This window comes from Phytophthora cinnamomi (genome assembly GCF_018691715.1).
Source record: "Phytophthora cinnamomi strain GKB4 chromosome Unknown Contig53, whole genome shotgun sequence".
Lineage (NCBI taxonomy): Eukaryota > Oomycota > Peronosporomycetes > Peronosporales > Peronosporaceae > Phytophthora > Phytophthora cinnamomi.
In genome coordinates this window covers 2,189,019-2,201,378 of record NW_027150986.1, presented here as the reverse complement: position 1 = coordinate 2,201,378, position 12,360 = coordinate 2,189,019, and the positions used below count along the sequence as shown (strand labels likewise).

At 53.3% G+C, this 12,360-nt stretch overlaps 6 protein-coding genes across 6 annotated transcripts; 3 read left to right on the top strand and 3 right to left on the bottom strand.

The window, feature by feature from the left end:
* Positions 1–795: 795 nt before the first annotated feature.
* On the top strand, positions 796–3,527 carry IUM83_00620 (Dynein regulatory complex subunit 7; the record flags this gene model as incomplete). Its single annotated transcript, XM_067924404.1, has 3 exons — positions 796–2,829; positions 2,897–3,070; positions 3,141–3,527. The coding sequence occupies 3 exons, from the start codon at positions 796–798 to the stop codon at positions 3,525–3,527; spliced, it is 2,595 nt and encodes an 864-aa protein (XP_067789287.1).
* Positions 3,528–3,878: 351 nt separating this feature from the next.
* IUM83_00619 (60s acidic ribosomal protein) lies at positions 3,879–4,306 on the bottom strand (the record flags this gene model as incomplete). The annotated part of the gene is made up of 2 exons (XM_067924403.1): positions 3,879–4,012; positions 4,087–4,306. 2 exons carry the CDS (start codon positions 4,304–4,306, stop codon positions 3,879–3,881), a joined length of 354 nt encoding a protein of 117 aa, XP_067788643.1.
* Positions 4,307–5,039: 733 nt separating this feature from the next.
* On the top strand, positions 5,040–5,963 carry IUM83_00618 (uncharacterized protein; the record flags this gene model as incomplete). The annotated part of the gene is made up of 2 exons (XM_067924402.1): positions 5,040–5,821; positions 5,915–5,963. The coding sequence occupies 2 exons, from the start codon at positions 5,040–5,042 to the stop codon at positions 5,961–5,963; spliced, it is 831 nt and encodes a 276-aa protein (XP_067788681.1).
* A 154-nt stretch (positions 5,964–6,117) lies between these two features.
* Positions 6,118–8,271, bottom strand: IUM83_00617 (family 3 glycoside hydrolase; the record flags this gene model as incomplete). The annotated part of the gene is made up of 1 exon (XM_067924401.1): positions 6,118–8,271. One exon carries the CDS (start codon positions 8,269–8,271, stop codon positions 6,118–6,120), a length of 2,154 nt encoding a protein of 717 aa, XP_067788884.1.
* A 2,292-nt stretch (positions 8,272–10,563) lies between these two features.
* IUM83_00616 (26S proteasome regulatory complex, subunit PSMD10) lies at positions 10,564–11,656 on the bottom strand (the record flags this gene model as incomplete). Its single annotated transcript, XM_067924400.1, has 6 exons — positions 10,564–10,632; positions 10,703–10,906; positions 10,989–11,087; positions 11,155–11,280; positions 11,362–11,463; positions 11,525–11,656. The coding sequence occupies 6 exons, from the start codon at positions 11,654–11,656 to the stop codon at positions 10,564–10,566; spliced, it is 732 nt and encodes a 243-aa protein (XP_067788543.1).
* Positions 11,657–11,887: 231 nt separating this feature from the next.
* IUM83_00615 (Splicing factor U2AF 50 kDa subunit) lies at positions 11,888–12,223 on the top strand (the record flags this gene model as incomplete). The annotated part of the gene is made up of 1 exon (XM_067924399.1): positions 11,888–12,223. The coding sequence occupies one exon, from the start codon at positions 11,888–11,890 to the stop codon at positions 12,221–12,223; it is 336 nt and encodes a 111-aa protein (XP_067788638.1).
* Positions 12,224–12,360: the final 137 nt, after the last annotated feature.

The following is a 12,360-nucleotide window of genomic DNA, read 5'->3' as shown; positions in this document are numbered from 1 at the left end:
TCAATACTGTAAAACAATTTTCTATATTGTGATTTGATTTGGGCTACAATAACAGTAATGAGGCATAATTGTGATTTAATTTGGGCACACTGTTATGCATTTCTAACGTAATTTCTAAACGAAATGTAAGTTATCCGTAAGTTATTGTGCATCCCGAAATCTATGAATGATTCCCGTAATTTATGAATAACGAAGTTTCACCTGAAATTTTCGTAACTGAAATTTAGCTAACGCGGCAAGAACGCTGCTGCAGGAGCTTTATTCAGTCAAGGTGTTTGCTACAGACTTCCCCAGAAAATTCATGCATTCGTAGTTGCAGGAGTAGATAGTGCAGTACTGGCCAAAATTGCAGTGTGCGGTGTAGTCACCCCCATTTCCGAGTCATTCCCTATATGAGCGATCCGACCCTGTTGCAGTTTCAATTTTTACTCGATGCGCTTCAAACTTTCTCGGTCTAATCCAAGGAAAGGATAACTACCTCTAGAAATCGGCTAGCAACGCTAAACAGCTCGCAGATGTAGTACTTTTGATCAGGTCGAGAGTGATGGTCACTGCTGTATCTTGGCAACCAGGTAGTCCGCGATCACTCGATAGATATGATTCTCGCAGCGACAGCTATGATACTCATTGACAATCTCCGCAGTCTCAATGAGTAAAAAGGTTGATCTCCAGGCTTCCTGCTCCACGAATCTTATCACAGTCGAGTAGTTGGCGAAGACTCCGAGGACTCCGACTTTGAGTCGCGCCCGTTCATCAGTCCGCGACCTCTGCGATCTCAAACGGCTCAAGGCAGCCATGGTGCTGGATATGAAGGCCGATGCCAAGGACGTCCATGTCGACGACGACAACAACTTCGACGAGCGTCAAGACGTCGTGACCCAGTCCGACGAGGATGCAGCGATCGCCGCGCGGCAGTTCACTATGGCGGGCGTGGTCAGCACGAAGCAGCGGCGTCTAGTGGACGACACTGTGGAATCTACCGAGATACCTTCGTATACGAGCAACACGCCAAAGGAACAGCTCTGTCTCGAGTACATTGCTGGTTTCCAGCGCCAGTTCGAGCGCATGTTCCCCAAGCGACGACCATTGTACCTGCATCCACCGAACGAAAAGGGGGTGCCCAAGTTTGTGTGCACCACGATCCGACCGACGTTACTTCCCTATCGAGATCTGTACGACTGCCACGCACTGGCGAGATTCTTGGCAGGTGTTGTCGAGTATGAGCCTCTGGCAAACCCGACGATCCCGCCAGTCTGTCTACCGTCGCCGTCATTCACGCTCAGGTGGAGGTCTGCAGACAGCTTCGATTTGGCCACGCTCTTGGCCTCCTTCCTCATCGGAGCAGGGTACGACGCCTACGTTGTCAATGGCATTGCTCCTCGGTGGCTTTGTCTCCTGGATCAGAGCAAGGCCCCACTGCCTGTGTTACCTGTGGAAGAGGAACTGAGGAAGGCACATGAACACGATGTCATGTCTGATCCGTCCAAAGCGCACGGAGGAACCACTGATAGCGAACCAGTGAACGACGTGAAATTGGTCAGCCGCACATCCTTCACGAGCAAGTACTTGGAGAGGCAGGAGCTGGCTGAGAAAGAAAGGCTCGAGAAGTCACGTCGAGTTTTGGATTCCAACTACGGAGATAATGACGATGACGAGGATCCATTGGAAGGCAAACGGGCACACGCATGGATTCTCATCCGCGCAGGTAAGCGCGAGGTTTCGGAACATTTTTACTTGGAGCCCTCGACCGGGTGCAGCTACTCGATGCGTGATTCTCCCTACACTGCCATTGAAAGCGTCTGGAACCACGAGAATTACTGGGTGAACATGCAGCAACACCCTGTGCATCTCACACTTTTTGACCTGGCCAATCCAACCGACTGGGAGTATGTTTTCCTGTCCGCAGCAGAGCGCAAGTCGTCAAAAGAGTCTGATCAAGGCTCAAAGGGTGTGGATCTGTCGGATGATCTCAAAATGCTCAGCACGGAAAGCGATAATCAGCATGGAATGGATGCTGCCGACGATGACGACCTCATTCTCGACATTCCACCGTCTTGGGTGACAAAGCTGCATATTGATCGAGCAACGTACAAGAAGAGATTTGTAAAAGATTGCCAGCACGTCACGCTTTACCATCGTGCTAAGGTGGAAGAGTTCGCTGACAATACACACGAGCAAGGGTTGGTTGCACGCGTCACGATCTTCCGCGATGTCGGGTGTACACTACCAATCGAGATTCGTGAGTATTTCAAGAACCGAAAGGATAGACTTGAATCTCGGACACGCTTTCCGTTCGAAGGTAAGTTTGAAGAGCGTTTTGCGCCTGGTCGAATCCCAGAAGCACTAAAGTCACGCACCGAGTGGATCGGGTATCGCCGGGAGTTCCAATTCTACACAAGCGCTCGTCCCGACGGCTTAGTTAGGCGTGAAGAAGAGATCCAAAAGCGTGTTGTGGAACATTTCGACGGCCGTGATGACTTCCTCATCTTTCGATCGCTGACTCTTGCAACCGACAAGGACGAAGTGGACTCGAAAAATCCCTACATTTTGCCTGGTGGTCCTGCTGGTGAGATCTCCATCAAGAAGATGAAGGAGAAGTTTGCACGAAACTGTGCGCTTGTAGCCGACGAGGACCAACGTAAGCGGGCGTACAACGTACACGAAGGCTCCATCCGCGTCTACTACCACTACGCCACTGGCAAGATCACAGCTGGGTCGCGCGTGTATTTCAAGGCTCCGAACCTTCCCGTCGAAGTCGTAATGGCAGATCCGAACGCGAAGAAGCCAAAGCTATCGGTGCTGGAAAGTGAGTTGCGATCTTCTCTGCAGGTACGATACCTCGTGGGCGGTGATTTGTATTTGCACTTCATATTCATTCTTCGTTGTTGCCAAATAGATGGAGAAGGACTGCTACAGCGCAGTGCGTCACTCCGACATCGAGACGCAGGATATCCTCAAGATTCGAAAGCGTGAAGAGATGGCAATCGTTTTGGAGACGAGCTTCTTCGACAGCAACGAGGACGAGGCCCAAGCCAAAGAGAAGGAGGACGCCAAGGAGCTCGAGAAAAATGTACGCTGCCTGCAAATGCCTCTATCATACCTAGCTACTCACCGCTTTCACTGTCGTGGCATGGCGGCAGGCGAAGAACGAGGTGGACTACCTCAGTCCGTTCTTGCAGAGCGTGCACGCCTCGGGCGATCTGTCCAAGGAAGACGCCCAAACTGTGCGCGATATGTGTCTGCGCAACCTGAAGGAGCGGCTGCTCGAGCGCGCCAACATCATCCAAGGGCGGCTCGACAAGGAGAACGCGCTGCTGGCCAAGCGCCAGGCCGCGTTCCAGCGCAGCCAGCGCGAGCACGACCAGGGCACAGACGAGGAGTTCGAGCGCTTCTGTAGCGAGACCATGTTCCGCATCCAGATCCTGGAGCAGCGGCTGGCGAGCCACGAGGAGACGGCGCTGCAGAAGTACGCCGAGATGGACAAGCGGCTGCACAGCGACCCTCGCCTGCGCGTGCTGCACCGATGAACAAGCAAAAGCACGCCCGTGCGAGTAGTAGTTCCTTGTGGAAGCCCTTCGTGTTATTCGCGTTACATGGGAGGCAGCGAGGCATGGAAGTCAATACACTATAAAGAGACCTAACAGAGTCTTCCCACGCCTGCGCAGGAGCTCACATGCAGCCGCGAACGCCGCGACCGACTCACAATTCCCCGACGGAAGCGGACAAAGGAGCTGCAACGCGCTGCACACCGGCAGCAGCATCCACCTCCTCCCTCCGCTGCTTTTGTGTCAGCAGCTCCGATAGGCTCGCGCGCTGGAATGGATACCTAAGCGGCGAGTCGACCGGGAGGCAGCAGCGAGACGGCGAGAAGACGACGCTTAGTAGTCCTCGTCTCCGCCGAACATGTCCATGCCGCCGCCCATGTCGACCTCCTCTTCCTCCTCAACGGCCTTCTCCTCCACCTTGGCGGCGGCGTCACCAGCGGGGGCAGCGCCAGCAGCGGGGGCAGCACCTGCGAATAAAAACAACGAGGATTAGTGTTGCAATCCCCAAGCTTTAACTGCTACGTAACGGGTGGCTGCGTACCGGCCGAGGGGCCAGCCAGGAACTTCTCCACGTCCAGGCCGCGGGCCAGCAGGTCGGCGAAGAGCGGCGCCACGTAGGCGGCCACGTCGTTGCCCGAGGCCGCGAAGGTCTTGGTCAGGGCGTCGGCCGTGACCTCGACGCCGGCGTCGAAGAGCGCCAGGACGGCCAGGGAGGCGGCGAACTCGTCGCGCTGGGTCTTGCTGAGGTCGGCGAAGGACATGGTCGCGTCAGGAAAGATAGAACTGAATCGGTTTAAGCTCGAGAGCGGAAGTCAGTCTGCCACCCGATTCGCCGGTTGGAGCGCCACTTTGGCCGCGAATGACTGGTCCTGCTAGGGCGGCGCCATTTCTGCCACTCAGCGCGCGCGGTTCCGGCGTGTCGCGCGATGGGTGCGCCACACTACATGCGCCGACGGATGTTGCGCGAAGACCATCATCGTGCAACATCCACGACCACTTCAACCAGATTGTCCACCACAAGTGGACACCCTGCGCGCTGCGATTGGCTAGACGTGACTGTAACTGTATTTAGCAGGTGCGTGATGGTGGTGGTATTCGTCTCGGTCGAGATGCTGCTTGCTTGGCGGATGAAGCTGCGCCATTGCGCTGGCAGGAGCTGAAAGGGGCTCGCACATGTCCCTGGCAAACATCCAGAGCCACCCGGCCTCCATTTCGTACTGTACCAGTTACTTAGCTCTGCAGTCTTGGTGAGACTTCATACATATGTATCGGCACTCAGTACTTCCATCTGGACGGGTTGCGGTTGTACGTGTACTATTCCCCTGCATATCCCAAGCAGGTGTTTACTGTGCAGCTCTCCCTCGACAGCTCTTCCCACCAACTCAAGAGATACACAAAGCATTTCGCGTCGCAAGGGCTGGAGCATTGGACACCACTCGCCAAATTACGACAGCTGCAGCAACTACAACAACTTCACTACAACAACTTCCATCGATGGTCGCCGTGCGAAAGAGCGAAGACGTCACCGTCGTGTTTTCGTCGGGAGCGTCGCTCGAGGAGAGCTATCACCGCTGCGTTGAAAGCGTTTCGCGTTCCGCTCCGAGCACACCCAGTGGTTTCGGCAGGTGTGCCATCGCCAGCACACGCGTGCGAGAACTCGCCGACATCCCGCGTGCTGCTGGATTGCGAGATGTGAACGTTGAAGTCACAGTGGCTCACACGAAGAGCAAACTTCAGGCTCGTTTCTTCGTGGAGATGAAGCGCGATAAGACCATGCCCCGTCAGAGCTGGGGATTCGGTGTGGCTTTAGTGGACGTTCGCCAGTTGGAGGCGCAGATGCGGCAAATTGTGAAAAAGCACTACCGTTCCAACCGTCAAGGCGAGCGCAACGGTGTGAAGAAGTGCTGCGCGATGTGCATCAAGCTGAAGGAGGAAATGAACGCTTGGTCGGCGGTGAAGCGTTGGAGCGCGATCAGCCCAGTACATAAGGAGCGCAAGTGTGACACCGTCAAAAACTTCTTTGAGAAACTCTTCGCCATGTTAAGCAAGCACGCGCAGTGGATGCACGAATGTGAAGCTTTGCGCGAGATTCTTCGCGCGACTGAGGAGCTGAGCGAAATGCAATACCCACACGATGCCGACGCGATAGATGTTATTCGCTCGCTGCGTCGTGTTGATGTCAGTTGCGGGGGCCACAATCTACAAGACACGGACTGCACGATCTGCATGTCCAAGATCGATCCTCTCCCGGAAGATTCACCAGAACATGGGCGCGCGTGCGGAGTCGAGTTACCTTGCGGACATCGATTCCATGATACGTGCATCTGCATGTGGCTTCACACCCGTTTAGATTGCCCTGTGTGCCGCAGGCACATATCGGCTCCCAACACCATTCTCTCTTCATCGAGGCGATTATAAGGTGAATGTGTAGTAGCGTTATCTCGTTGATACTAGTTTCGAAGATCATTGTTGACCGGAATCAATATTTACTACGGTAAAAAAAAAGCAAAACTAAATGAAGGCGACTATGTTTGGGCAGAACGGTAGCAAGTAGGGGGAGTCCAGGTAGATTTCATACGTGCGCGCGCAAAATCTCTCTCTCTCCTTCAACCTCAACACGGAATGTCTGCCGCTCGTTCACGCCATTTGTGATGATGACCTCGTACGACCCAGGAAAACTCACCAGGTTTCCTTCCTCATCCACGAGCGCGAGCGTGCTCCGCTGTACCTCGAAGCTCAGTCCAGAGCTCTCAGACGGCTTTAGCGTCACACGACGGTAGTCGAACAATTGCTTATTCAGCAGCGTTGCTGGTCCCAACGCACCCGTGCTGACCGGCCTGAAGTACGCGAACACGACCTCATCTCCCGTGACGGAGCCGGTATTTTGGAGCACCACCGAGATTGCGGCGTTCGAAGACTTCGACACCGCATTGGTGGTGGCTGCCTCAGCGGCGCGCAGCGAAAACGAAGTGTAGCTGAGACCCCATCCAAACGGGAATACTGGCTGTCCCTTGAAGTACCGATACGAACGCCCAGGGTACGCAGTCATGTTCATACTCTTCATGTCCACAGTATTGACGTAGTCCGAGCGATACATGGTAACTGGGAGTTTGCCACCCGGGTTCGCGTCGCCGAAGAGAATATCTGCCATTGCCTGCGCGCCGAAAAATCCGGGGTAGAAAGCCTCCACGAGTGCATCCGTCTGCACGATGATCTCCTCAGCAGCCAGCACGCCTCCATTCATCAGCACCACAACTGTCGGTTTGCCCACAGCTCGTACACGTTGCAGCAGCTGCATCTGGATAGCTGGGAGGTCGATATTGTTGCGGTCTCGGACTTCGGCTTCGACAGATTTGTCAATACCAAGGAAGAGAACGACAGCTTCAGCTCCTTGTACAGCCTTCACAGCCTCGTCGAAACCTGTGGTGGAGTTATCAGTGACGTTGCAGCCCAGTGCGTATGTCGTGCTCGAGATGCCATTAGAAGCACTCATTGCCTCCAGCGGGGTCTTGATGCACCCCACTTCGTCGTATCCGCCGTGACACATCTGGCCGAGATAATTTCCCAGCAAAGCGCGTTGAGCCTGGGCGTGAGGCCCAACGACTGCCAACTTGATCCCTTTGCGCAGCGGTAGCACTGACTGGTTGTTCTGAAGCAGGACTATGGACTTCCGAGCGAGGTTGAGGCTGAGCTTCTTGGCAGCATCCGTGTTCACATCACTTGGAGTGACGTTCCAGTACGGCTGGTCATCGATAGGGTCAAAGAGACCCAGCTCAAAACGAAGTTTAAGCGTGTGGCGTAGAGCGTCATCCACCGCCTTCACATCGAGCTGATTGCTCTGTACAAGTTCTTTCAGGCACGTCTCGTACGACCTGCCGCTGTTGACATCAGTTCCGGCCAGGATCGCCAGCCGTACAGCTTCGCAACGTGTAGCAACATAGTGGTGCCTGTCGGAAATGGCTTCGACGGCCCCCGAGTCACTCGTGATGTAGCCGTCAAACCCCAGCGAACCCCGCAGCAGGTTGTTCTCGAGGGCGTTGTTGGCGCACGCCGGGATACCGTTCACGCTGTTATATGAGCACATAACACCTTTCGCGTTGCCGTCGACGATGGATGAACGAAAGGCAGGGAAGTACGTATCTGCGAAATCGTACGGCGACACAATCGCGTCGAATTCCATTCGATTGCCGCCACCATAGTTTTCGTACGAGTAAGCGACGTAGTGCTTGAGGGTGACCACAGCCTGAAGGTATCTCGGGTCTTCGTGTCTGCCCTCTTGAAGCCCCTTCGTGTACGCCACCCCGTACTTGCTATTCACGAGCGGGTCTTCAGATGGTGTTTCCGTGTTGCGGCCCCAGCGCGGGTCACGGTTAATGTTAATGTTGGGCGACCAGCAGTCCAAACCAAGGTGCGGTCCGGTCGCGTAGTTTTCCCTTGCTCCCTCGAGCCACAGTCCGCGCAGCTCCCACCCGACAGTCTGGGCCATCTCAAGCACAACCTGTGGGTCGAAAATCGCCCCCAGGTTCACCGGATTGGGGAACGACGTCGGGCAATTGGTACCGCACGTTGACTGAACCCCGTGCACGCAGTTGGCTCCCCAGTTGTATTCCGGTAGTCCAATGCTGCTCATGTTGCCGCGTGGGCTGGCACGGGCCGTCAGCAGCGTGGCCTTCTCGTCCATTGGCAGGCGCGCCAATAGGTCTTCCACGCGCGCCGAGACTGACATCGAGGTGTTGCAGAATGGCAGCTTATGGTTGTCTTCGCCGACACAGGCCCGTGGAATCTCAGCATCAGCCGATCTAGCAACCAGACTTGCGACAATAAGCAAGAGCGGTAGAACCATAGTTTCAACGGAAAGTTTAGTGTCGGCCTTCCTTGGGTGGTTGGGAGAAAAATGGATAATGAGTCTCCAACCGAGAACCTCGGTTTACGTTTTCTGTGGCGCATGGCGGTGTCCTCAAGTATCATCCCAAGATCGATCACATCCGGACGTCGCTCTTGTGGGTAGGATGAGACAGGGCTTCCACGAAGCCTTGGATAGGCGCTTGTCTACAAGGTGGGTACCCAACCCAACCCAATGACGATCAGCGTTGCAGTCGAGCCGTACCGTAGAAGAAGGTAACAACTACATAACGTGGATTCCATGCACGGTATCCCTGTACAGTAAGTACAACATTTGCGTGACATCTGCCACCATGCCGCATCGTCGATGCGGTATACAGCATAGTTCCAGCAGTCATAACAAATTCGGTATGGATTGTTGATGCCAAAATTGTAAACTCTTCCTTACGAAGCGAGTTGCATGCCTACATGTACAGCTATGCGCGTCGGATTACCTTAGATTATGGTGACCGGATCATCAAATCCGCACCGTGCCAGAATTTGGATTGCGGACGCGTAGAACGCGTAATCTGGACGGTGGAGCAACGCAGAATAATCAGTACAGTACTGTATTCTGCTCGTTTTTATACAAAGTGCAGCCGTCAGCCAACTCTACAGTCTTAGTACTGTACTGCTACAAGTATTCGTCGCTGTAAGACCGCCGAAAAATAAAAAAACTAAAAATAAAAATGTTGAATAATCGGTCTACGACGGAGGCGCAATCTTGAAATTGATATCGGAGACTACATATGTATCGATCGAAAGTGCATGGCCAAAACGCGTGATGATCACACGACTTTTGCTGCAGACAAGGTTTAGGTTGATCATGACCATCACAGCAATTGGGGTCGTTATCATTACTCCTTGCTTGATCAGGTTCCGTATTTCACGGACTGCCAGCGTCGGCAGCGGCAGTAATGCAATATAAGCTTTGTTGTTGTCATCGCTTGCTGTATAGCACTTCGTTGTGTTACTCATATACTAGGTTATTGCTAGCTACTAATGAACAGGTCAAACTAATAGATTAGTGATCGACGCTCGTGTAAGCAAATTTTAGCATTATGAGTCATGCCTTTAGTGCGAACATGGGACAGTTCACCCCGTTGAACGTAGGTATGTGAAAGCACCACACCGTGTGACGCAAGTTACGGTGGGCAAATCTTCAAATCCGACGTCAGATATGCGGTCACGACAGGATGGCAAAAAAATATGGAAGGATTTTTTCGAAATAAAATATCAAAAAATATTTTTATTTCAATTTTTATGAAATTTTTCCATTTTTATACATCAAACCCCGCTAAAACGGATCACTTGGAGCACCGTATAACACAGTAATTTCCGGAATACTGGCTTCATCGCAATACTGACCTCCGCCCTGAAAGTAGCCCTGCGGCGGCAGCCCACTCCCGACCATGCCGATCGAGATCAAGACTCCTGAGGACTTCAACGCCGCCATCGGTGAGAAGCAGCTGACCACCGTGCAGTTCTCGGCGCCGCGCTGCGGTGGCTGTGATATGGTGGCCCCCAAGGTGTTGAGGTGACGGAGAACGAGTTCCTGGCCGTCAAGTTCCTAAACGTGACCACCGAGGAACTGGAGAACGTCTGCGAGGAGATTGACGTGGAACTTTCCGCGTGTGCAAGGACGTCGAGATGGCCACTGAAAGTATTGGGTCCCACCTAATAGAGCGCGGTGGTCAGATTGCGGCCGATACAAAATCGAAGTGTTTAAGTTTCGTACTTACATGAATAAAAATGAAAAAAATATTTCTATAATATTTTTAACTGTTAAAAATATTTAAATATTTTTTTTGCCATCCGCAGCAACACATGGTCGCCGCGCTGAACTCTCTCCTGAGCAAGCCTGAGCTGACGTTGAAGTTGTCCTTGCCGACGTGCACGAGCGCGTAATAGCGAGAAAAAATGAGATGCGTTGGCAAATTTGTTTACGGAGATCGGCATAAACGCCTACTCCATGTACCGTATTACCATGGAAGTTCATGTGCACTGCACAACGACGCACACAATGTGCAGAAGGTTTGAGTCGTTGCAATCGTTTGGATTATAGCTATGTACTGCAATAATGTTCGCATGTACCATACCGGATGTGGCGTACGATACGCGACTGTTTCCCGCAGTGTCACTCCAGCAAGTGGATAGCATTCGCGTTGTTTCGGAGCTCCGCGAAATGCAACGCATTCTCTCCAAACTGATACAAACAATCCGGCAAATGGTGCGAGTGTCAGCATTTTTTTCCCGATCGATAAGCGTGTACGTACTGAGTTCTTGAGTGTATTGTCGGCTCCGCGCTTGCGTAGAAATTCGATCGCCTCGGTTTGATTCTTCTTGGCCGCTACAATCAACGGTGAGTAGCCCTGCTGGTCAAGGGCGTTGACGTCGGAACCAGCTTCGACAAGTAGTTGAACGACCTCGAGATTCGGCTTTTCGCTGTAGCACGCGTGGTGAAGTGCGATGGATCCATTCTGCCCGCAAAACAAGTAAGTTACATACAACTTCAATGGCCAATGTTTTTATATTATACATGCACTGATAACAGAAACGTACCACATTTTTAATGGAATGCTCTGCACCAGCTTGGAGCAAATGAGATACACACTCTGGACTTCCCGTTCGAGCTGCATTATGTAGCGGTGTGTTTCCGAACTGTGACCAACAGCAAAAGCAGGGTTCAGCAACCTCACATCACTCATGTGAGCACCCTTCCCCGTACTTGGTTTTGCAAGTTGATAAGACTGACAGCATCCTCGCTCGACTTCTCGAGGGCCTTGTTCAGAACAAGCTGTAAAACATCCGGGTCGCCTCTGAAAGCAGCCTCATGAAGAGGACTATTGCGGTCCTGCAGCGATAGTATTCAAAACGGTAACAAATAATGAATGCCAGCCTCCTGACAACATTTGTTCAACGAGCCTTGACCAACGGGGGTTTTCAGCACTCCGAGCTCTGCGTCTGCGCTCAGCAGGACCTGGACGACCTCGTTGTGGCCATTCGAAATGCCAGCAATCAGCGGCGTGGCTCCATACTGCACAAGCAATAGCGGCGTAAGTCTAAGGTATTTGGTGCGTAGGCATCGTATCTCCCACCGATTGCACGCATTGCCAGTTGATGTCCACTTCCGGGTCCAGAACAAGCCCCCTGACAGCCTCAGCGTCGCCGATCTCGCTCGCGTGGAACAGCTCCTCCGTCTGCTTGGACACCACTCGATTCGCACTCATCACGCAATGCAGGAACAAAGTGCTCGTGCCTCTTGGGATCTTTTGTCGATGAAGAGTCGTTAGTTATCTTGATGGTTGCGTTCAGCCTGGAAGCTAGACACCAGTGCCAGTGATCACTAATTACATGCACCAGTTTTCCAAGGCAATCAACTTGACGATGGGAAGTGACCGGTAGCCATTGCTCCATTTCGGAATTCTCGCGGTCCGTGCGACGTGTCCCCACTCCGAAGGATGCAGATCCAAGTCGTAGCGACGCTGCTAGTCATGGCGGTTGCTGTATGTTCCTCCACCGCTTGCGGCGGCTTTGGTCGGCTGCGCACAGCTCTAAACGCCAACAGCAACGGCCTCGCGGACTCGCTGACTGCCTGCGTGGCGCCGCTGCTGTTCACGCCCATCAAGTGGATCCCAGCGGGCCAAGCGCGCGAGTTCTGCAGCCAGAAAGCGTGCGTCCGCGCCGTGGCGCAGCTGAAGAAGTTCCCGTCATGCACGTGGCACGGCCCGGTCCCGTCCGGCAGCGACGCCAACACTTTGGCCATGGCGCAGCAGGTCATGCGCGACTGCGCGTGAGCCCACCCCCGCGCTTCAACTTGGACCCGTAGGCCTCTCAGAACGAATAAGATAAGGTTTGAAACACGATTATCATTTTTCAAAGGTTTTTGGTGTGCCTGCCACGAAGCGGCGGCCAGTGGTGGTCGTGCCAAGCA